The sequence below is a fragment of the Rhinolophus ferrumequinum genome, chromosome 28 (genome assembly GCF_004115265.2).
Source record: "Rhinolophus ferrumequinum isolate MPI-CBG mRhiFer1 chromosome 28, mRhiFer1_v1.p, whole genome shotgun sequence".
Lineage (NCBI taxonomy): Eukaryota > Metazoa > Chordata > Mammalia > Chiroptera > Rhinolophidae > Rhinolophus > Rhinolophus ferrumequinum.
Genome location: NC_046311.1, coordinates 6,491,644 through 6,516,225, shown reverse-complemented (window position 1 = coordinate 6,516,225; position 24,582 = coordinate 6,491,644). Strand labels below are relative to the sequence as shown.

The 24,582-nt window shown below is 46.2% G+C and overlaps 1 protein-coding gene across 3 annotated transcripts in view; it reads left to right on the top strand.

Annotated features, from left to right (window-relative positions):
- Positions 1-24,582, top strand: part of AGBL1 (AGBL carboxypeptidase 1) — a 563,788-nt gene that overhangs the window by 36,942 nt on the left and 502,264 nt on the right. For all 3 annotated transcript variants that reach the window (XM_033100349.1, XM_033100350.1, XM_033100347.1), the window contains exons 2-5: positions 10,663-10,726; positions 12,439-12,585; positions 15,628-15,759; positions 20,123-20,216. In XM_033100349.1, the coding sequence (XP_032956240.1) occupies positions 10,663-10,726; positions 12,439-12,585; positions 15,628-15,759; positions 20,123-20,216 (437 nt within the window). The remainder of the gene's footprint in view (positions 1-10,662; positions 10,727-12,438; positions 12,586-15,627; positions 15,760-20,122; positions 20,217-24,582) is intronic.

The window sequence follows — 24,582 nt, the reverse complement described above, 5'->3', positions numbered from 1 at the left end:
CTGCCTGAGTGTGGTCAGTGTTCTCACACAGCGGCTTAGGGCTCCACTTGCTGGGATTCCAGTGGCCTCGCTATGAACTGCGTAGCTTTTGGTGGCACAACCTGGGAAATTGAGCAGTGTTGCATCTGCTACATTCTGTTTGGTAATAAGACAGTCACTTGACCACGATTCAAGGGCGTGGGCCATTGACTCCACCTCTTAGTGGTAAAGGTGACGGCATTTGCAGACATGTTTTAGAATGGTCACTGTTTGGGTTCTAGAATCAGAGTGTTTTAACTGAAGAAGCATGAATTGAGTTACTTTAGAATGTCCTCAAAGTGTTTTCAAACTTCCTGGCTTTCAAAACTGAATTCAGGGAATACGAAGACAGGTGACTCTTGCTTGTGAGCAAATTATTCGCCTTCTTCTGGCCTCACTCTCCACATCAGTACAGTACAATAACTAAATCGCAAGACGGTTTGAAGGGTTAAGCAGTAACTGATATCTGAAACAAAGTGGACCCTCAGTGGTGATAATTACAGTATCGTTGGCTATTCAGGAAGCCGATTCATAATCTGATGTCTATTTCTTAACCCTCCACTTGTACAGAATATCTCTCAAAAGCAACTTTTCAGAGTGGGTTGGGGCAGGCCATTACATCCTAGTTTAGAGAATCGCCAAGTGGTAGAGCAAAGCCCTAAGATGACAGGGGTCGCTGAAATGAGAGACACGAGGACACCAGAGACAAACTTTTCTTGCTTCGTAATTCCGCTTTAGATCAGCTTGCTGAGAATTAGCTGGGCAGAGGACCTGAAAAGGGGCTTCCTTTTCGTGTGTTTGGAAACTGTGTGGCACGGTGGCCTCACCTACAGCAGGCCTGAGCCTCCCTGTCCCTGGTACTTTTAATCTTTCCTGTGTGTTTCGGACATTGGTAAAGTCAGAGAGGATAAAAGCAATGAGTGGCAGCTGCTGGTTGGACCAGACGGCAGCGACTCACTGGCTCAACGTTGGTGTCATTGGAGCTTTGGGCGCCAGGCTCCCAGAAGTGTCATTGACTTGCAATGTTTAGAATCCGTTCCGAAAAGCTGAAGAGGGTTTGGCACTGCTTTTCAGGCACACTTAATTCTAACCTGCAAGTTTTGTGCTGTAATTTGTCAACCTTGCTTTGGAGCGTCATCACAACCTTCCTAGAAATAGAGACGAATCCTGCTTTCTAGTGAGTGTCATTTAAAAGAAATCAGAGAACCTTTCAGGGATGTGATGCTGTTGATTGCCGTCATTATTATTATGATTCAAATTCTTTACCATTTCCTGAGTGACAACAAGTGTGCCAGGGGCGTTGGCTAAGGATTCCAAGTGGTTTCTGCCCAGAGGACACAACCTCACTCTTTTCATAGGTTTTGTGTATCCTTCCCCCGGCCCCCACCCTGGTGGAAAATTGATTCAGGAAGATGTACATCAGTGGATCTTCAGACCTGTTTTTAGATTATTCACCTTTCGTTAGGCACGGCCATGGCCCCTATCACCCAGCTTCCATAATGATGGCAAACCACTATTACCACCCCAACCCCCGTCATATTGAAGCAAATCTCATTTTATTTCATTCATAGATATTTCCATTCATAGTCGTTGAAAACACCTCTTTCTTTTGAATTCATTTCAACCTGGACGAGAAGTTTTTCCTTCTACCTACACTAAATTTCGGATGCGGCAGCTTCTGCCTGTTTCTTCTTGGGGAAGATGGACAGCTGCTGGTCACCGTTTTTGGTATTATTAATAATACAACCATTTTTAGTCATTGAAGTGTGTGATCAGTGCACCCTTATGTCTGTCATTCATTACTAACTCCAAATTTGATAATGTCTTTTATTAAAGACATTAATAAAAGGTGAACGTGCACACTGCATGACTGGAAGAACGCATTTATTTTTGGCAACACGGTTTTCTTGGGCTGTGAGCTGTGTCCTGTGCTCTTGGCTCATGAGTTTGGGAGAGATTCTGCCTTAATCGTTAGGGACCAAGGATTAGAATTTCACGGGCTTGATCACTCAATCTGTGGGAACAGAGTAGCAGAGTGTAAGCGCTCTATTTCTGTGAGATCAGGGGCGTTACACCAAATGGGATGTGGATGGACCGTGTGTTCACTGTCCGGTAAAATCGGGCCTTTTCCCTCCATTGTAAGTCTGATGGTCTTGCTGCCCCCTGTTCATTAGCTCCGTGCGTGGCACGTAATAGGCATTCCGTGTTGGCTTGCGTAGTTGCTGGATGGCCAGAAACGTTGAGCTGTGGAACCTGTAAACTCCTGTAACCGTGTTCTCCCTGGAATATACTGTGAGGAAAATCTCGTCATTAAAGAGGAAAGGATAGCCAGTCTCCGACAGATTGCATGTTAAGTGTCCATTTCCTTCCATCCCATCCCATCCCATCGAATTCCATTCCGTGGTTTACCAAGTGCCCACTCTGTGCAGGTCTCATGCTGGGGCTACCAAGACAAACAGACAAAATACTTGCTGCAGAGGGGCTCACAGTCTAAAGGGAGTGTGCAAGATAGAAAATGGCTGCAAGTGCTTTTCTGCGCCTCCAGGTGAGAGGTGGAGCCTAACTCCCTCCATGTGAATCTGGGTTATCGTTTGTGATTTCACTGATCAATAGAATGCAGGAATCCAAGGGGACAGGTGGGCTTGTGAAGCTAAGACAAAAGAGGCCTTGCCATTTCCACCCAGTGCTTTTGGAATGTCTGTTGTGGGGAAGCCAGCTGCCATGGAAAGAAGTCCAGTATCTTGTGACTGTCATGCTGGAGCAGCCCCTGGGGAGCCCAGTCCTCCAGCCTGCCCAGGTAATACCACCATCCCTACCAAGGTGTCACACATGTGAGCAAAACCATCAAAGACCCTCGCGACCAGCTGGCCCACCTGTTGGCTGCGTGTGACTCAGTGACCTTAGCTGACACCATGGAAAGGAGAAGAATCTCCCAGCCAAGCTCTGCCCACATTCCCTACCCACAAAATCAAGAGATATAATAAAAAGGTGGTTGTTTTAAGCCATTAACTTCTGGCATAGTTGGTACCCGCCATAGACAACCAGAACAGAGAGGTGAGAAAATAACCAGGTTCTCATAAGGATTCTAATAGAGTCATATATGAAGTAAGTTGTGGTAAGTCAAGTGCCGACCTAATAATTCTGTTCTTGGAAAGGCCAGGCCCCTGCACTGCGCCACTTCAGGGGCCACCGATTATGCCACAGTATTTGTGAAAGGTGTCTGCTGGAGTTGTGCAGTGCCCGGTGTGTGCAGATATGTGCCAGTCTTTGGTAATGGATGCCGGGAAGGCAGGTTAGCTGGGAAAACTAGCTAGAAGGGGAATTTGAGCTTGGAATTGAAATATAAGTAGGTTTCATGGGAAGGAAGAGGGAGGAGAAATAGTAGTCCAGCAGGGTTAGCAGCATGAGCAGAGCTTTGAATGCACAGGTACCCAGGAGGAGCATGGGGCTGGTAACTGGTCCTGCATGGAATGCCTGCTCAGTTCTGGGGTGAGGAGAGTGGCTGGAGATGCGCCTCCAAAGGCTGAGTGATGTGTAGGGTCTCATATATAGACCATCGTGAGGATTCAGGAGGAAGGAGGCAACAGAGAAACAGAAAATTTCAAAGGCAGGGAGCAACGAGTTCGAAACAGCAGTTGAGAAATACGCAGTTCAAAATCCCACAGACTGTGAAAGACACTGTTTGTTCTTCCAACTGCTTGCCTCTCCCTGAAAACTTGGCAGGTCCATTTTTTTTTAAAATGGAAGTCTTAAACAACAGGGGATTATTCAATGATTCATTTAAAAGGATCATTAAAGGAAAATCAAGGCACATCAAATCCTGCCTTCTTTAATTGCTCATTTATTATTACTGTGGGTGAGATAACGGCTTTGTGTTATTCTTTGAAATAGTGTAAAATATTTATTTTGGTAAATATAACAGTGCATAAATTAATACCAGTCGAGATTCTGTGGAGTCTCTTCTTTCCTGCACTGAGAGATATCATTTTTACTTAAAGAAAAACAATAGTCTGCTGATCCATTCTGGCTCAGCGCTGAGTGAGAATGGTAGGAACTCAACATCTGTATGCGATACTGTCTCTTCATTTCTGTGAGACCACGGGGGTTTTCTTGATGGGCTGGCCATATAGTTAGTGAAAACAATTTCTTTCCTGTTTATTAAGACCATAGTGCTTGGGAAGGAGGGCAGGTGGAGGTGTAAAATTTTCTTCTTTTCTCCATCACACCGAAATTCCATAACAAACTACTCAAGTAACAGTGGCTTTTGTGAGTGAGGATATTTATCATTTCACTCATCTGAAAGTCCACGGGCAGGTGGTTCCACAGAGTTGGTTCAGTGTCTTGAGAATGTCACCAATGACCCAGGGTTCTGTCCTCACTACAGCAATGTCCAAAAACAGGAGAGGGTTTTTTTTTTTTTAACTTTTGATTTAATGTGTTATTTATTTTTATTTTTAAATTTTTTTTTCCACTTTTTTTTTTTAAATCCTGGAGAAAAATCTTTTCTGGGATCTCTCAGCAGGCTTCTTCTACTCAGGTGTCCTTATGCAGATCTGAGTTCAGACTCACCTCGAAACCAGTGGTGTGAATGGACAAAGGCTTAGAGCAGATGGACCGGGGGGGGGGGGGGGGGGGCCATTTCCCTTCACCAACTGCTTCATTCGCTCTGGTTAGATTTGCAGCGGTTCCCCTCACCCCCACCCACAGCCCACCAGAGTCACCGAGCTCTGTCATGCTTCCCTCTGAGCACACAGAGCTATGGCATTGCTGGATCACTCCGCTCATCCTCCCCCGACCCCGGCCCCCATCTCCATGCCCCTTTCTGTTTGGTTTCTCAGATTCAATATTCGTCACTCATTACCTTGGTCACAGTCCTTACCATCCTGGGTCCTAATGGTCTTCCAGCTGCTCACCGCAGCCAGTCCCAAGCCCCACAAGGACAGACTGGGTTTCAATCAATTTGTATCTTTACTGCCTGGCCTGGTGACTGGAACAGAGACAGTTTCCAGCGCGCGTTTGTGGGATGAATGCATGAATAATTGAATGCAAGGAAATTAATCTGGACCTATTACACCTCTTTAATCAGTTTCTACTTTATTGGTTTTTCTCTTTTCCTTTTCTCTTTCCTCTTTTTCTTATCTCTCCATTTCTTATTTTCCTTTTCTTTGCTCATCATTTACTGATACATTATAGTCATTAACTAATGAATCTAGCATTTTACAAGTTATACAATATTGCACAGCCTTGATTTTGTCTTTTTTATCTCCCTCCTTCAGAAAGAGGAGCGATTACCATGTTTCCCTGAAAAGAAGACCTAGCTGGACCATCAGCTCTAATGCATCTTTTGGAGCAAAAATTAATATAAGACCTGGTCTTATTTTAATTTAATGTAAGACCGGGTATAATATAATGTAATATAATATAATAATACCTGGTCTTATTTTAAGACCCGGTATAATATAATATAATGTAATGTAATATAATATAATATAATACCGGGTATAATATAATATAATAATATATTATAATATAATACTGGGTGTAATATGATATAATATAATAATACCTGGTCTTATTTTAATATAAGACCCATTATAATATAATATAATATATAATACCGGGTCTTACATTAATGTTTGCTCCAAAAGACGCATTAGAGCTCATGGTCTGGCTAGGTCTTATTTTCGGGGAAGCACAGTATGGGGGGTGCTGGAGATGGATCCCGAAACATCAGTGTTGTCAGGGACCTCATCGCAGGGACTTTGTTTTCTACTGTGAGCCATCTTTGGGTTCGCTTTCAAAGAACTCGCATCCTGCTGTGATATTGTGATTTATCATAAGAAGTATATATTTGGTCTTCATTTCAGTTTCTGGTACAGAGCTCCTAAACCTTTGGGATTTCCTAGGTGATGAGAGAGGTAAAGGTCTCTCTCATTATGTGAACGAGGTGTGTTTTGGACACCACCTAAGGATGGGGGCTGGTTGCCAGGAGAACCATGGACCTGCGTGGTTAGAGGGTTGGAACTGTCAGTCTCCCTCCACGCCCCACGGAGGAGGGTGAGAACCTGGAACCTGGAGGTTGAATCCGTCCCACTACGTACAGTAGTCCCTCCTTATCCACAGTTTTGCTCCCCATGGTTTCAGTTACCCACGGTCAACCTCAGTCTGAAAATAGTAAGTGGAAAATACCAGAAAGAAACAATTCATAAGTTTTAAGTTGCGTGCTGTTCTCAGTAGCGCGATGAAATCTCGGGAGGCCCTGGACGTGACTCCTCCCTTTGTGCAGCGTCTACACGTCTCCTCGCTGTAGACGCTCCCTTCCCCCCAGAGGCCGGCTGGGTTATCTCGGCGGCTTTGAAGGTAACGCAGTGCTCGTGTTCACGTCCCCCTTATTTTACTTAGTAATGGTCCCAAAGCACAAGAGGGGTGATGCAGCCCACTCGGATATGCCAAGGAGAAGCCAGAAAGGGCTCCCTTTAAGTGTAAAGGTGACAGTGCCCGACTGCATACGGGCAGGAAAAGAAACGCATGTGCGGACGTTGCTGAGATCCATGGTAAGAATGAGTTTTTGGTGAAATACGATATTTTGAGAGAGACCACATTCACCTGGCTTTTAGTACAGTATGTTGTTACAATGGTTAATTTATGATTAGCTGGGACTCTGTCACGGTGCCTAATTTATAAATTACACTTATCACAGGTGTGTGTGTGGGTAGGCAAACCCTTACTCGGAGGGGTCAGTACAGGTCGCCGTTGTAGGCGTGCACGGGGGACTTGGGACGCCTGACTTGTGGCCAAGGGGGAACCACTGTCATGAAGCCTCCTCAAACCCCAAAAGACAGGGTTCGGAGAGCTTCCGGGTTGGTGGCCACGTGACGGTGCTGGGAGAGTGGGGGCGCTCGGGGGAGCGTGGAAGCCCCATGCCCTTCCGTCCAACTTGCCCGATGCGTCTCTTCCATCTGGCTGTTCCTGAGTTACATGCTTTCACCAGCAACGGGTAATCTGGTCCGTCACAGGTTTCTCTGAGTTCTGTGCGCTGCTCTGGCTAATGAACCTCCCTGAGGAGGAGGTCGTGGAAGCCTTTCGTTTATAACCCGCTGGTCCGAAGTACAGTTAACAACCTGGACCTGCAATTGGAATCTCCAGCCGTGGGGGGGAGGGCAGTCTGCTCGAACTGAGCCCCTAACCTGTGGAATCTCATGCTATCTCTGCGTAGGTAGCGTCGGAATTGAGGTGAAGTGGAGAACACCCAGCGGGTGTCCCGAGTGTTATTTGTTGGCACTGGGGGGGGACCCTCCACCCATTGGAATTGGTACCAGAACCAAGGACCTGCAAGCTCACCAGAATGGCAGATGACCTGCTGCGCTGCTCCTTGGTTCCTCTGTCCAGGTTTTGGGGAGACTCCAGAGGGACAGGGAGCACTGGCACTGCGCACATGTATGGAGGGCACCTGGGGGAGGGCGCTGTGGATTCACAGTGGTGCCTTCCAATGACCGTTCCCTGTAGCGATCATGGGGGAGGTGTCAGCAAGGTGCACGCTGAGACCGCCCGCCCCCCGTAGGCCAAGTCCGGGGCAGAAGCCATCAGAGCCAACTCACGTCCTGTTCCTGGGTACGTGTAGACAGCAACGGCCTGGCGACCCCCAGATTGCTCATTACACCTGGGATGGGAGGTGAAGAGTTCAGTTTTGGTATTTTGTTCATTGTGGATTTTTTTTTAGGGGGAGGAGGTATTAATTTTGAGTTGTAAAAATAGAGCTATGGGGACAGAGCCAGGAGAGCAATTTCCGGGCTCTCGGCCTCACGTGGAAAGGTGCTGGCTTGGTGATTAGATGGCTATCAGCTGTAATCAGATGGCCATCCGCTGTGGCTGGGTGGCTGTCAGCTGTAACCAGTTAGCCATTGGCCACTAATATAACTACCTTTGCTACACGCGGGGGCTGGTTGGCAGAGAAGCGGATGGCGGATTGTGGATTGTGTGGATCCTACTTCCTGTGTCTCACTTGGCTGCCAGCGAGGCGGGGGTACAGGAAGACCCCTCGTTGGGGTGCTGGTGGATGTTTGATTTTGTGTCTTGATCTGCCGCCATCAAGATAATAGTGGTATGAACCCCTTATCCATGGCTCCGTGGATGTTCCTTTTTGGCCTCACCGTGTCCTGCGTTCTTATGTGGGGAGCCCGACCAGAGACTCTGAATTACAGTAGCATTACACCATTCGTTATCTTGATGACTGCATTTTAGATGTAAAATTTCATGGCCCACTAGTGCCGCACTCACCCCACCCTTGTCCTGGCCGGGCTGTTGGAGTGTGACTCCCTGGAGGGTGTGAAGCTTGGGATTGGAGCAAGTATAAGCATCACTCTGCCTCCAGGTGTGCTGTTCGAGTTCCTGGACTCCTTTACGGTTCCGTTTGGTTGCATTCTCAAAGGCACTTATTGTATACTTTCTCTGGAACAAATCCTGTTCCTGGTGCTGCGAATACTGATGTATACAAAACGTGGTCCCCTCTTTAAACATCCCTGTCGAGTGGGGGTGGCGTGGGAAGCCACACAATACCCCGATGCCATTGCCGGGTGGCGCCTGTGCTGTCAGAGCTGAGTCCAGAGTGGTGTGGACACACGGGACACCCCACGCCCAGCTTGCCAGTGGCGTGGGACTCTTATAGGAGCCACAGGGCTCTGGAAGGATAAGCTGGCATCGACCAGGCTCCAGGAAGAGGAAATAGTATGGTCAGAAGTACAGAGGCAAGAAACTGCATGGTTAGAGCAGGAAATAGAAGTGGTCCCATGTTGCTGAAGCACGTATTTTGGGCAGGGCTATTGTCATGAGTAATGAAGCCAGAGATGTAAGCAGGACAAGAGAATGAGGAGCTTTGCAAAGCCTTTTAACGAGCTGTGATTTGTCCTGTGTGTCGTGGGGAGTTACGAAGGTGTGTAAGGCAGATGGGGAAGATGAGACTTACTACTGAAGGGAAGAGCAGAGCTTGGCTTTCAATGAGTACTTAGGAAAATAACGTACTTGGGTCCCCTTTTCCCCACATCTTGGCCAACATTTCTTTGCTCTTTTGGATAAAAGCCACATAACAGGTGTGAAGTGATGTTGTGATTTTGATTTGCATTTCCTTGATGATTAGTGGTGTTGAGTATCTTTTCACGTGCCATTTGTATGTACTATTTGGAAAAATATCTACTTAGGTCTTTTGTCCACTTTTAACTTGAGTTATTTGCTTTTTTTTTTTTTAGCTACTGAGTTGTATGAGTGCTTTATTTTGGATATTAATAACTTATCAGATATATAGTTTGCCAATATTTTCTCCCATTCTGTAGGTTGCCTTTTCCATTTATTGCTCATTTCCTTTGCTGCACAGAAGCTCTTTAGTTTAATGTAGTATGTATTTCTTTTCCTTTTTTTGCCCATGCTTTTGGTGTCTTACCTAAGAAATCATTGCCAATGTCAGGGATCTAGTTCCCTAAGATTTCTTCTAGGAGTTTATTTATTTATTTTTTTTTGGCTTCAGGTCTTACATTTAAATCTTTGATCCATTTCGAGTTAATTTTTGTGAGTGGTGTGAGATAGGACTCCTAGGTTATATATCCAAAGGAATTTAAATCAGTATCTTGAATATCTGCACACCTGTTCACTGAAGCATTTTTCATCATAGCCAAAATATGGAAGCAAGCTCAGTGTCTGTCAACAAATGAATGGATAAAGAATACACACACACACATACACAAAATGAAATATTACTCAGCCACGAGAAAGAAGGAAATCCTGCTATTTGTGAATGGACCTCCTTGAGAGCTTTATGCTAAGTAAGATAAGTCAAGAAAGATACTGTATGACGTCACTTATATCTGGAATCTAAAAAAGCTGAACTTGTGAAAATAGGTTATAATAATTGTGGTTACCAAGGGTTGATGGGTGTATGTGTGTGTGGCGATTGGGGAGATGGTATTGAAGGGCCAAATTTGCAAATAGAGAAATAAGTTCTTGAGATCTAAAAATTATATATATGTATATGTAGGCTACAGTGCAAAGACCACTGGCCTGGGTTGTACTTGGGGCTTTGCTCTACGGGTCACCTCAGGGGACGTGAACAAGCCCTCCTCTCTGAACTCAATGTTCTCGTCTGTGGAGCGAAGGGATTGCAGGGATCCCGGAGAACACCTACGTAATGAGACTTGGTACGACCCTCGGTTTCTCTTGAGAAAATGAAAATTCTTTTTTTACCAGTCCTGGAAGTCTTTCCATCACCACATTTCAGTAGAGTTCTGTTTCTGTTCTCTGCCCTGCCTTTAAAAACAACCCAAGCCTACTGAAATCACAGAACTGTGCTACCTGGGCCCACAATGCGCCCTTTGCCTTGGTGTTTTCTGCATATATTACCAATGCCTCCTCTGTTGTCCATCATGCTCCTGAAAAACGGGTCCTCAGAGAGAGGTCCTGAAGGCTCAGGATGGATGCAGAGCCCCCGGGACTCGCGTTGTCATTATTCAAGAGCACTGCTGCAGCCGTTTGTCGTCACAGGAAGTCTTTCTCAAGGGACGGAAGTATAGCCCTGCCATTTCCACATGCATCCCTGACCACCCCACCTGCCGCCTCTTGCATCCTTGTTAATAATGGCTGCCTGTGTTCTCATTGCAGAGCTGCTCTGACCGGGAGTCCATCCTGACCATTCTCCAGGTCCTCGGAGATCTGCTTTCTGTTGGTGAGTAGGCCGTGCCCTCGTCCCTCCTGTGGTGGACCTAGGGACACGTGGCTGACGTGTCACCCAGGAATCTGTGTCTCCTGGGGGTTTGCTTTGACTCTAGTTTTCTGTGGGATAGTTCCCAGCCCATCTTTTGGTCACTGAGGTTAATAAGACTTGGAGTAAACTGGGCAGATGGTGCTTTAGTTTTGTCTCGTCACCCACCTGCTGTGACCCAAAGTTAGGAGGAAATTGGAGCCTAGTGTTTCTTCTATGGTACCTCATCTGTACGGCCGAGGACCTCCGGGGTCTGCGACTCCTCAGAGAGTTGCCCTCACAACCCTGCCCCTCTCTTCTCCCTCTGCGTCCCCCACCGTGGCCCAGTTAGAGACCCAGGTAGTGGCAGCTCCCTTCTGTATGGCGAGTGGACATAGCACTAGGAGGCAAGACCTGGACTTAGCCGTGTGGTAAGCCATTCAGTTTCCAGGGATGAGATGGCAGAGTGGACTACTTTGGAACGGAGTTAACTGGGGCCTACCTAGTTCATTTCCACGTGAGGATCCCGGAAATCACAGCACGTTGGACATTCCAACATTGAGTCAGTTGTCATTTCTATGTGTGACAGCCACACTGCATTAGAAAGAAATACGAACAGATAGACAGTGCCAAAATGAATGATACTTCGAAGGCACCGAGCCTCAGGCCACCGTTTTAGGAGAAAGGTCCGTTCCTACTGAGGTTTCCCGTAGGTTGTTCCGCCCTCTAGTGGCCAGGTGACTCCTCTGCTGTCTTCTGAGCGAGGTATCCCCTGGAGGTGACGCCGCTGGTCTTCAGGGAGAGTACTGTCTTAAATGTGTCCAGAGGTGTCTGGGACTCTTAGAAGAAACCTTGGCATCCTTCCGATACATGCGCTGAGTCCTGCCGATGCCTTAGTAGAGGATGCTACTTTTCATTAGGATGAAAAATAAAAAATCTTCTTTGCTGATAACATCCCACTTCGTTGGCCACCTTGGTTAGGTCAACCATAACCAGTACCTGGAGGCCCCTTCCAAACTGACGTGGAATCACTGCTTTTGAGCTTCTCCTGGGGCAAGGTGTGTGTGTGGAGGGTCGCTGTTAAAAATTATTCTTGGATATTAAGATCAGTATACTTCATCCTTGACTCACACCCTCTTCCAAACTCCCTACATAAGATGATTGAACATTTGTTTTTCAAAGGATTACTCTAGTTGTTTCCATATTTTTCTCCCATCAGTTACGGAAAAAGTCATTACACCATCAGTAATATTATTGCACATAAGCTATGAATCCCTGTTATACATGATGCAAACATCGTCTAGAAGGGTACTGCATCCCCTCTTCCATTTAGGATATGATTGTGCAAAAAGCCGTATGCATATTTATATACATGCACACACATACACTGAAGGCTCAGTACGTCCTCCGGAAAGTGGATTCTAGGCTTCATTTATTACAGCTGTTGCAGGCGAATACCCCTAGGTTCTTAAATATCTCGTTCTTTCTCCATTTCATAGTCCCACCCCCCCGCCCACGCTGGCCCCTTCCCTAATAGCACAACTTTAACACGAGCAGCTGATTCAAGAGCTACGCCGTTGCGGTTTCTGGGGTGACGTGACCCAGTCCTTGCTTTGCCCCTGGCTGGGAGCTCTCCTTTCCGCTCCCAGGAAATGAACGACTCTTCGTGGCTCAGCTGTCCTCTGCTTCCCCCACAGGCACAGACAGGAGGATTCGCTATATGATTAGCAAGGGTGGCAGCGAAGCCCTTTTGCAGACCCTGGTGGACACAGCAAGGACAGCGGCTCCGGACTATGACATCCTCCTGCCCCTCTTCCGGCTGCTGGCCAAAGTCGGCCTCCGAGGTACCCGCACCCCCAGACCCCAAGATGACTGAGAGGCCCTTCTGGGGTTGTTGTTGTGAGAGCTCTGGTGGGGAAGCTCTGGAGGGGGAGAAGCAGCAGGGGGGTTCTGGACACCTGGGTGCTCATGGCAGCACGAGCCCCTCGGAAGAGGTCATTTTATTGTCCTGGCTGTCAGCTCATCCCAGGTACAGTGCTTAGCACAGGGCATGGGCGGCGTGGTGCGTGGGGCATGTTGGGGACGCAGGAGAGACGTGCCACGGTCGTTTCCAATCACTTTCAAAATGAACATGTCTACAAAGCGCATCTTCCATGGAAGTCCATTGTATAAGCGCATTCGTTTTGGAGGCTGTTGAAATGAATTGCCGTGAAGTGGGTGGCTCAACACAACAGAAATTCATTCTGTCAGAATTCTGGAGGGCACAAGTACACTAGCAAGGTGTCGGCAGGGTTGGTTCCTCCTGGAGGCTCTCAGGGAGGCTCTCTTCCATGCCTCTCTCCTAGATTCGGGTGGTTTCCAGCAGCCCTCGATGTTTCTTGCTTGCAGACACATCAGTTTAATTTCTGCCTCTAGCTCCACATGGCATCTAGTCCGTGTGTCTTTCTCTGTGAGCTCTCCTCTTCTTAGAAAGAGATTGGTCCTACTGGACTTAGCGCCCCTCCCACCCCCAGTACCAGATGTCCTCATCTTAGCTAATTAAGTCTGCAAAGCCCCTATTTCCAAATAAGATGACATTCCGTGGTTCCTGGTGGAGATGAATTTTGGAGGGACAGTTTTCAATCCACTGTAATCAGTCACACAGAAGTGGAGCTTCTCTCTCTGAAGGGAAGATGGGGGCCGAGGCTTCTCTCCATTTAAGCTTCGTACCCATTTCGCTTTCTCCAGGGAAGACCCTGAAAAACCTTCCGAAAATCCTAAAGCCTGGCTGCTCAGGAAGTATGGAAACATTGCAAACTAGTCGTGACATTTAAAGTCCAGTTGTGTAGAGTCATTTACGTCACAATCGAGAAGCTTCGGGTCCTCTGAAAGATGGACCTTTGATACCCAGTGCCAGCAGTGGCCGCCAAGGGCACGGAGCTCTGCGACACACTTTCTTTTCCATGTCTGGAGGTCTGCTTTGTGTTCATGTACCATTCCACAAAAAATGGAGACTGAGGCATCAACCAGCACCTGCATGAGCGAGTTCCAGACAAAAACAATAAAATTCATTGACTATTCAGGTCAATATACTGCATGTCTCCTGGGGGTGGGCACGATTCTAGGCTCTGGGAGCACCATGGTGACCAGGACAGAGAAGGGACCCTCTCGCATGGAGCTTGCGTTCCAGTGGGGAAGGGCAGAAGGGAAACAAATGATGAACCAGATGATAGCTGTGAGGGAAATAGGGTGAGGTTACTCTAAGATGCAGGGAGAGCTGACCTTTCAACCAAAACTTGAAGGATGAGAGGTCAGCAAAGCAGAGTGGGGCAAGTGAAGTTGAGGAAAAGACCGAAGAGACACGATATATACCCCCGTGGTGAATAATCTAAGCTCGGAAGTCAGATCTGGATTTCAGACCTGGCCCTGACACTTCTTCGCTGTTTGACCTTTGAACGACTTTACATAAACTCTGAGCTTCGGGGCCCTCGTCTACAAAATGGAGGTATCAGGACTTAATTCTAGAGTTGCCGTGAGGTTTAAGTGAGGTGTTGTATGTCACGTGTTCAGCACGTGGCTCAAGAGGCCCGACGCACAAGAGTCATGTAGGTTTCATAGAGAGAGAGAGACGGAAGTTACAGCAGGGCATTGATTTTCAGGGTATATACTTGATATTACTGTTGTCATAATTACATCAACACAGCTTCTGTCACCGAGAGATTGTAGTTCTTGACATTGACATTCATGTTGCCAGGGGCTGACTTGAACGGAACAGAAATGAAGTTGTCTGCTCAGGAGTGGAGCCAGATACCTTTTTTTTTTTTTTTTCCTGATAAGAGGGATGGGTCATATGAATTGAGTCTCGATCTCTTTGCTGGTGTCCTTTGGTCCAGAGGTAAATGTTGGCAAATAGTGGGTTAGGATATTGCTTCTATTTTATTCAGCTCCACCTGTGATGAATCTGATAGTGATTGTATTCCTGCAAAAACAAATGGAAAGGGCACAAACAAATGTGACAGGTGGGAGCTAGGAACATAGAATAAAAGGCACTTTCCCCTTCTTTTTATTCTTCTTCATTAATTATTGAAATGCTAATGACTTACTGCAACACTACATAGCAGGTCGTTTGGATCAATAATTTAGAGAAATTTGGGGAGAAAATTGTTTTTTTCTTAAATTGTGTTTTCACTCTTTGTCATAAAGTTCTCTATCATATAGAAAGATGACCTCATATACCTGCTGCTTAGATCTAACCACTGGTAACATTTTGGCATATTCCCTTCACCTATTTAGTTTTATTTGAAATATTTTAAGGAAAACTATAGGTAGCATTCTGGTCCTAATACTTTAGAGTGCATTTCTTCAAAAAGAGATGTTTTCCTACATAGCCACAACACCACGATTACAAATCTAACAAAATTCACAATGAATGCATAATTGAGACTCATTTCAGTTTCTCCAAATGTTCCCAGCATGTCTTTTACAGACATGTTCCAAGGAGAATCCAATCTAGGTCCACCCATTGTATTTTAATGTTACGTAATGTAAGTAGCCTTAATTCTAGAACTGTCTTAAAGAAATTTATACCCTCCTAAGCTGTAGTTCATGTTTGAGGACAACCAGAAACATCCTCACAGTTAGGGGATGCAAGTCAAACAACCCACAAGCCTTCGTGTAAATATTATTTCAAGAATAATGGACCATATGTATCCCCTGAATTAGATTTTCTGAGCCAGCTGCTTCTAAGGGGGACATACTTAGTGGCATTTTTCTAGTAGCTCCGATAAGTCTCATTGGCCGTGCTCATCTTCTTCCCGCCATCAGCTTTGCCATCCTCTCCCCACACATTGTATAACCTTCAGAATGAATGTGCAACACAACTAAGGTGCATTGATCTGTGTTCGCAGATAAAAAGTTTGGACAGAAGGCGCTGGAACTGGAAGCACTGGATGTGACGTTGATTCTGACCAGGAAAAACCTGTCCCACAGCCAGAACCTCCTCCACTGCCTCTGGGCTCTGCGGGTGTTCGCCTCTAGTGGTAAGTGACTCAGTGGTGGCTCTGTGGGGTGGCCTCCAGCCTGGGGCTGGGCCACCTGGCAACCCTTTGGGGGTATGGTTGGAAGGAAGGTATGTGGTCCCCAAAAAGATACACAGCCCATGAGGAACCTTGTGTGCTGGAGGCTGCAGAGGTGAGACGTTTTTCCTTCGTCTCCTCTTCAACCAGGCAGAACTCCTGAGCCTGTTGCAAAATGTAGACGTCAAGATTGTTTTCCATTGCGAACCACACATTCGAGCACTCTAGGCCTATCTGTTAGTACTGCCGGTGAAAAAGGTCCCGGACAGGAGAGAGCAAACTTGATTCAGTCCTTATCCCATTCAAGGCACCGTGTGATATGTTCCACCTGTCAGTAACGATCCTCCCAGCGCAAACCTCCCCACGATGTTCCAGAAGTTACTCATTATCACAACGTCCTTCACCAAATTTCACCTCATGGTGCTGTCAAACATAGTCCTTAAGGTCACAAGGCACATATCACAGAGCATGTAGGTGGATAGTCACTTGCCATCTCCTGATTTGGATGATTTCTGGTTATCATAACAATGCTGTGTTTAGACTTCTCGATTTATGGCCAAGAAAAAGAAAATGAAGAGTGAAGTAACTGCTTGAGTCCAAGTCCATACAGATAAGTCATGGGGGCTGAGTTTCTAGCTCCAAAACGCATGCTGCTTCAACCCTCCATATGGAGATAGTTCTTATTAATAGACTCGATTCTATACCTCCTATCTCACATATAATGAGCACAGACTTTTATTTCACCTTCCCAAGCCCCTTTGCTGCAGAACTAAAGTGACAATTACTTAGATGGAATGCTCTCTAAAGAACAGGACATGGCTTGGAGCCAGGAAGACCTGGGTTTGACTCTGGTTTCATTTCTTTTTTTTTAAAGATTTTATTGGGGAAGGGAACAGGACTTTATTGAGGAACAGTGTGTACTTCCAGGACTTTCTTTCAAGTCAAGTTGTTGTCCTTTCAGTCTTAGTTGTGGAGGGTGTCGTTCAGCTTCAAGTTGTTGGCCTTTCAGTCTTAGTTGTGGAGGGTGCAGCTCAGCTCCAGGTCCAGTGGCCATTGCTAGTTGCAGGGGGCGCAGCCCACCATCCCTTGCGGGACTCGAGGAGTTGAACTGGCAACCTTGTGGTTGAGAGCCCACTGGCCCATGTGGGAATTGAACCGGCAGCCTTCGGAGTTAGGAGCACGGAGCTCCAACCGCCTGAGCCACCGGGCTGGCCCTCATTTCTTAAGAGTCGTATAGACATGGACACTTACAATTCAACCTCAGTTTCTTCCTTCATAAAATTAAGTAGTAATAAGAGCTCAGAGACTTGGTAGCTGATAAGCAAAATCATGTTTGTAGGTATGGTGGCCACAAAATAGTTCCTTAATAAGTGTTGGTTTCTCTTCCCTGCTCTACTCTTTCCTCTTCGTCCTTTGGAATACTAGGAACAGCACACATAAAGGGACTAAGTAGGTGATGTTTTTTCCTAACTACGCTCAGAACTACTAAAATAGTAGGTACATTGGTTAATTCTGTTAACAAGCGTGGGGACCCCATGATGAGGAAGTATTTCTAGGAAATAATGAGATAGATTCTTAACTCCGTGTTCACAGATGGAACCCCTAGCGCTCATATATGTTGACCAGAAAAATCAGAGGATGTTTGGGAGAGGCTGAAAGGATCTGTACAAACCCATCTCTAATAAAGGAAAATGGAAGTGAGGGGTTGTGACTTTGAGACAAATGCTCATTAATGAGTATCCAGACGGTACGCTACCCCCATTTGGAGCTTTCCAACAAATTGGAAGCATCTCATTTTGTTTTCTTAAAGAATAATTAGGCTGAATAATTTATCTTCCTGATTATATACGAGTATATTGGTTGTAGAGATCTTGAAGAATTCCTATACCAGGGAGCTCTGAAAAGTGCTGGGATTTGTCTGTGGGTGTCAGGAGGTGGCCATTTGTCTCATATTCTAAGACTACATGTGTCGTACCAATGAACTGTTTCTTATAATATTTTAGAAATTATACTGTCATCTTCTATGTTGCCTTTGCCGGTGAGAGGCAAGCAGAGTTCAGGAAGCCTATGGATTGCTGTCTGTTGGGTGAATTGTTAGCCACTGCTGAATGTCCAGCAAGCTTTCTAAACAGCTCCAAGCTGCAGAAGGAGTTGGCTGGAACCAGAATGGGCCTGTGACAGCCAGTGAACCCTTCGGCAGCTCTCAGATGGCCAATGGGGATATTTATAGCGCTGCCAGAGGTCTAACTTTGGGCAGGCATCCAGCATGCAAACTCAGTGAGGATTTCTTACTGTTGTCTTTTCCCAATTCCCAGTCTAAAGTCTTCCATTTTAGAATTCACGCTCTTAACACTCTCTCCTCCCTAACTGCACTTACTACCGTGTTTCCCCGAAAATAAGACCTAACCAGATAATCAGCTCTAAGGCACCTTTTGGAGCAAAAATTACTATAAGACATGGTCTTATTTTACTATAATATAAGACTGGGTCTTATATAATGTAATATAATATAATATGATATGATATAATATAATATATAAATACCAGGTCTTATGTAAGACTGGGTCTTATATTAACTTTTGCTCCAAAAGATGCATTAGAGCCGATTGTCTGGCTAGGTCTTATTTTCGGGGAAACGGGGTACTAGAATTTTGCTGAATATTTGCCAAGAGGTTGCTCGAGCCTGTTTTCCCACTTTAGAAGAACTGAGTTAGTAGCCATGAGAGTGGAAGATTGATGGGCAGGGCTGGGGTGCCAAATCCCTGAATTTTGATCCAGGAGATGACTGCCTGTACCAGTCTCAGGAGGGACACGTGCACAGAGGGAATGCCAGGGACATGCCCTCTTTGTAATAGCTGGGATGTCAGCCTCAGCCTCTCTCTGGTGGGCTGTACCGGGATGAACTAGATTCATGCCTCCAGATTTCCATTTATCCTCCTTTCCCGCAGCTTGGAGCAAGCCAGTGTAAGCCTCTCTTGTTTTTCCCTCTTTGCTTTTCCATGACCCCTTGTTCCTTCTCATATTTCCTGGAACACGGCTGGTTCTGTTGTATAGCACCGGGGCAGTGGAGGGAAGAGACGACTGAGCTGAACCTCAGAAGATAACTTTCTTTCCTTCTCTTGCTGAAACTTTTGCCCCCTGCCAAACTGACTGCATTTTGTATCCTGTGGGTTCCTCTTATTTTCTGACATGACCTGAGCTCTCCCTAAAGTGAACTGAGCGGAGTGGGGACTGGGGATATTTCCGAGACACTAGGGCATCCTTGGAGATGAAAGTGATATCCAGAGGTTTTGTGTCCAAAATACTTATGTGAAACCACTGGGATGACCAGGTACCCTTTTGAGTTTCTTTCTATTATGCAAATATTAGGTTAGTGCAAACGTAATTGCGAATTAAAAGGTTAAAAATAATTGCAAAAACCGCAATTACTTTTGCACCAACCTAATAAATGACTATGATTTTATAACCATCCAACTGGGCAAAAAGGCAAAAATTTCTCAGCCTAGTTACCTCTGACCAGGAAAACTAATTCTTCTTTTGACATGATGACAGCTAGAGGCAGAGTCCAGTCTCAGCCTCATTTATAGGAGATCCAAGTACAAAAGTTGTAGCGGAATTTGGAACCAGGGTGGAAAAGAAAGGGCGCCAACCTCTTTATTAGGTTACCTGTTAAAGTTTTAAAGGCACCTTAGCCCATCCATCTGTGACGTTTCTTCACTGTGAACTCTCCAAATGGCAGAATATGTCTGAGAAAGTGTTGCTTAAGATACTGGCAGTGTGTGTGTGTGTGTGTGTGTGTGTGTGTGTGTGTGTACCTAAGTACATGTGCATGTGTGTCTACATCATATGGGAAGTTGGTGGTTGGTGAAACACCTTGAAGTAAAGTCATTGCCAGAAACACAAAGGTCCACTTACAGAAAAATCTTTTGTAATTTTCAGCAATTGCTTTGACTATTCTGATTAAGAATACAATGGAGAGGTGCAATGGGCCCTCAGAAAATGAAAACTATAATCTCATGGCTTGGACTCCCTTTGGAAAGAAGGTTGTATCAGAAGATACCGTGTGCTTTTTATTAGGTTGGGGCAAAAATAATTGCGGTTTAAATGGTTAGAAATTGCAAAAAAAACCTCAGTTACTTTTGCACCCACCTAATAGGTGACCTTGACTTCCAAGCCAGGGATGAAAAGACCCTAGATTGTCTGTTGTTAAGTTGCCTTCGGTAAGGACGGTGATGAACCTCCCCCGGCTTTTGGGCTCACTCTGTAATGCTGAAAAGAACGCTTGGTTCAGATAGTTCAATAACTGTTGTGCTTGTGTCTTTCTCAGTGACCACGGGAGCCATGCTGGGAATCAATGGAGCGATGGAACTGCTTTTCAAGGTCATCACGCCCTATACCCAGAAGCACACCCGAGTAATCAGGTAGGGAGTGCTTTTTTTTTTGTTTTGTTTTAAAGCACTTTTGCAATCGGTGTAATAGCTGCAGAGATGGAGTTGGCTTCACATACACTCTCGTGGTACTTCCAGTTCAGCTGAGTGATGACTTCTAGTAGATACGGTACCATGACTTTATCCTTTCTCAACTTAACTCTCTCCCCACCCATGGGTCCTTTCCTCTCATCCTCACCACAACCCTGAATGGATATATTATGATCCTTGTTTTCAGATGAGGAAACGAAAATGTGGAAAGAGCCTTATCCATAATCACAGTGCTAGGAAATGGCAGGGTTGGGATTTGAGTCCAGATCTTTCTGACTTAAAAGCCCATGTTTTCTGCCTGAAGCCCTCAGGTCTTCCTTTTACTCATAGCAACACCACCACTGTGAGTATATTTCTTACAAAACAGTCCAGAAATGACAGGGAAGGGTGACCTTCCTCAGGGTCTCGAAAGAGTCAGCTAGTTACATTTCTGATCGGAAATCTGGGCCTTCGAGTAGTCCACCATGGGTGTCTGCTGGTTTTGAGATGTTTTTTTATGATTGGATAATGAAACTCAGCCATTCGCTCTGGCCTGGCGTGCTGGAGGGGAGTGAATCACAAATTTAAAAAGGGAGACAGTTAGACACGAAGGCTTTAGAGATATTTGGACCCATTAAGATCCATCATTTATGGGAGTGACTCAGCGAGGACCTTGAAAGAGTATTAGAAAAGATTCAGCCAATTTCCAAGATATATGGGGTCGTTTGGCCAAGTAGCATTTCCATGCCCCGCCACGATCTTTTCCGCATCCCAGCATCAATCTTAGGCTCATGTTCCACCTGATTATTTTTCTCTTGGGTCACCACGGTAATGCCATTATCATCTATTCTCACCTGCAGCTCTCCACGCCAGCATTTCCTAGAGTGAAATACATTATATCTCAGCTTAAAAAAAAAAAAAAAGAAAAAAAGAAAAAAAAGTTCCTCACCAAATACACTGAGAAATACTTGGTTAAACAAAGTTAGGTCGATTTCTTTACGGGAAGATTCCTCAGAGCCTGTGTAGAGCCAACACACATTCCGGATATCCGAGATGGGTGCGTGGTATATTCCCTGTTCCTCAACTGACTTGCTCAGCGAACTGTTTTTATTGGGAGGTGACTGTTTTGGTGGTAGTCAGTGTTCAATGTACCTCATTTTAGAAACCTCCCATCTAAAGTGCAAATGTCTTGCAAAAATGGGATTCAACTAAATTCTACTAAGGGTTCCTCATCTAGTAAGGACAAAACGTCAGAGTCACAAACTCAGGGAAGGAAAGAAAAAATTCACTTTCCTGATTTTTCAGTAGTTCTCCTTTATTTCCATCTTAAACTTCCATTGATGTCCATTTGTATCTGTGTGATTGGGGCTGTGGACGTCTGCAGTAGACGTGTTCTTTGGTCACCAGTCCACGAACTTGACCTTTTTGTCCTATTCACAACGAGTCTTTGATCCGCTGCCATTCATGTGTTTGGCAGCTCAGGAGTGTGTGGTTGCTCCCCCAAATTATGGAAAATCTGTGGGATGCCTGCTGGGCCCATCCACATATGAGTCTCATTCAGTCATCTCGTCTCTGCCACTTGGGTGCCAAGTTACTTGGAGGGCTTCTCTAGGAAGCCCTTCCCAGCTCATCTTGGCACTAGACCCCTTCCTTTTGGGGTCCTGGTAGCTTTTATTGTCTTCCCACTACATGCAGAGTAAGCAACAAAGCACAGAAGCCCACTTCTGGGACACTCACACTAGTTACTCTCTTGGTTGTTCTTTTTCTCCTGCAAAAAGAATTGAATTCATGCATAGATGTGATGAAGGTGCCATGGGAAGATGGGAACATAGCGTTGGGGATTAACAAGGGTGGCTGTTACCAATGACAAAAGGTACCTTTTCAGGGACTGAGGGCATATTTCTACATTTCTGGTCTTTTCTGTAAAATTTGGGCAAGATGATTCCCCTTGTTGAACCAAGTGACAAATTAAAACCAGACCTCCATAGAAGAGAGGCCTTTTCGCCACCATTACAACGTAGCTGTCATTGTGGTGGCATTTATTATGTTCCCTGCCCTGTGCTCAGCTCTTAGCATGCATTACCTCGTTTGATTGTCTCCTGTACTCTGCGAGGCAGGTGCTATTGCTGTGCCCAATTTTACAGGGGAAAAAAAAACTGACACTGTAAGAAGTTAAGTAACATGCTGGGATTTAAGTGACAGAGCTAGGATTTAAAGCCTATCTGATACATGAGCCTTAGCTCTTAAACCACCACTGGAGTCTCTTACACAGTCTATTTCCAGCGTTTTATTTCTAAACCGCCATATGTAAGACAGTGATAAGCTGTTAAAGTTTGTTTAAATTTCTGTTACCGTCTAAATGGCTCATAGTCATGGAACAATTTGCTTAATGAGAGGGGAGTCTTTCTCCTCAATCCAATGGCTATTTCCTCTCAAAGGCTAAACAAATGTTTGTTTCCCTCCGGTTCTGAATGCTCTCCCAAAGCTGCCTTGTTTTCTACCTCACCCCCGGCCCCCAACGACAAGATAGGAACAAAGGCGGAAGACCTGCCTGGTAGCGAGCGCATTTTCTAGCCGATTCTCAGTGTGTGAATGGCAGGGTCTTCCTCTCAGGTTTGTTGGGGGCGTTAAGAAATAATGCGTGGGGATGTTGTAAATTTGGATGTGTGTGATAGTGTGAACCGTTGTTCGTACACATCCTGCTGGCTACTCGGTTGCCCGCTTCAGATCAGGCAGCAGAACTAGAGGAGAACCTGCAGATGCTGGAAGTTTCTGCCAGTGCTCACCTGCTCCCGGGAACTCCATCCCCCAAATGTGACTAAGACGCACCCCACTGAGTTCTCTTGTGGGTGTGAAGAGGGCTTCCCGGAAGGGGCTGCAGTCCCACATCAGGGGACACGGGGCAGCCCTCGGACGCTTCGGGCGAGTTATTCCGGGCTGCCTTTGTAGGAACAGGTGCCCAGTCTTGTGTCACTGTGTCTCCTCCTTGCCCCGGAGACGAAACCTGCCCTACTTCTCAAGCACAGACCTAAAATTAGTTGTGCAGCTGTCCTCCACTGAAGCCCTGTCTCCAGATAGTACTCAGGGCAAGATTTATGACCGGAGCACATACTGCACACCTTCCCTCCGCGGCCTGGTGCCAGCTCTTCTGCCCAGCAGAGACGGCTCTCCCAGGCCTTCCTCACTTCCCGAATACCCACCATGCTGGCACAGCTTTACTGACTGCCATCCGCTTGTCCTGGCTCACGCCTGTTCCCTCACGACCATGACCTTCGTCGGAGCAGTGGCCTGACTTAAACGACTCCTGCAGGCCTCTGCTCGTCCTCCTGGACTTCAGAGCAATCAAGAATGTGTCCGAGTCTCCATTTCCGTTCTCATCTGTCATTTCTCCACTCCTCTCTCTTTCTAGCCAATCATTCCCGCACGTGACGTGCCCTGTTCTGCCTCAGGTCTTTCTGCATCAGCATCCCTTCCGCTGGAATGGCCTGGCTGCCTTCCTGAGTGGTAGACGTTCTCCCCATGCTTCAGGCCCTGCCTTCTGGCACCTGCTCCAGCTCACCGGGCAGAAGGCATCTTCTCAGTGCTTTCCCAGCCCTTCGTTCATATTTGCTGTTCCCGTACCCGGTATATCAGATTCACCTCTGGACTCTTGTTGGTCTGAGGGTCTTCTCTCCCCTCTAAATTCTAAACTCTCTAAAGCTAAACATGCTTGCTGTTCGCCACAGGACCTGCCCAAGGGCCTGGACTGTCATAGGCCCTTCATTTAATTCAATTAGAAACAATACTGTGTAGTGAATAACGTATCTGGGAATGAACAAAAGCCAGCCTTTACTCCGTGGGTGCTATAGTAGGCACTTTCTATTTATTTATAGTAGGCACTTTCTTGATCCCAAGCTACCTCCACCTGTGGGGTGCCGTCATGTCTCAACCTGTCTGGGAGTCAATATGACAGGCCTGTCGGGAACTCTGAAGTGAGGGACTGTGGGGACTTCCGGGAGAGAATGCACTCTAAGCCAGGGAGAGGTAGCAACCAGCCGGAGAGAAAACCAAGTCCTACTCACCAGAGGGAAGGGAAACCTTGGCGTCTCCTTCCTCTTGCTTAGCCTTGTGTGGGGGACCTGACGAGATTGGCAGAAAGGAAAGGTCTGAATTGGAGGGGACGCGAGGGGCGGTGTTCACCTTAAAACTGTTTACCACGGGGGACGGGCTACCAGGATTTGGTCTGATCTTCGATTCAGCGAGGGCTTTAGAAGTTAGTGGGCAGCTTTTTATAGAAATAGGGAGGGAAGGATGACACCGGGCCAGGGTGACCTAGCTCTTACTAGCTTGT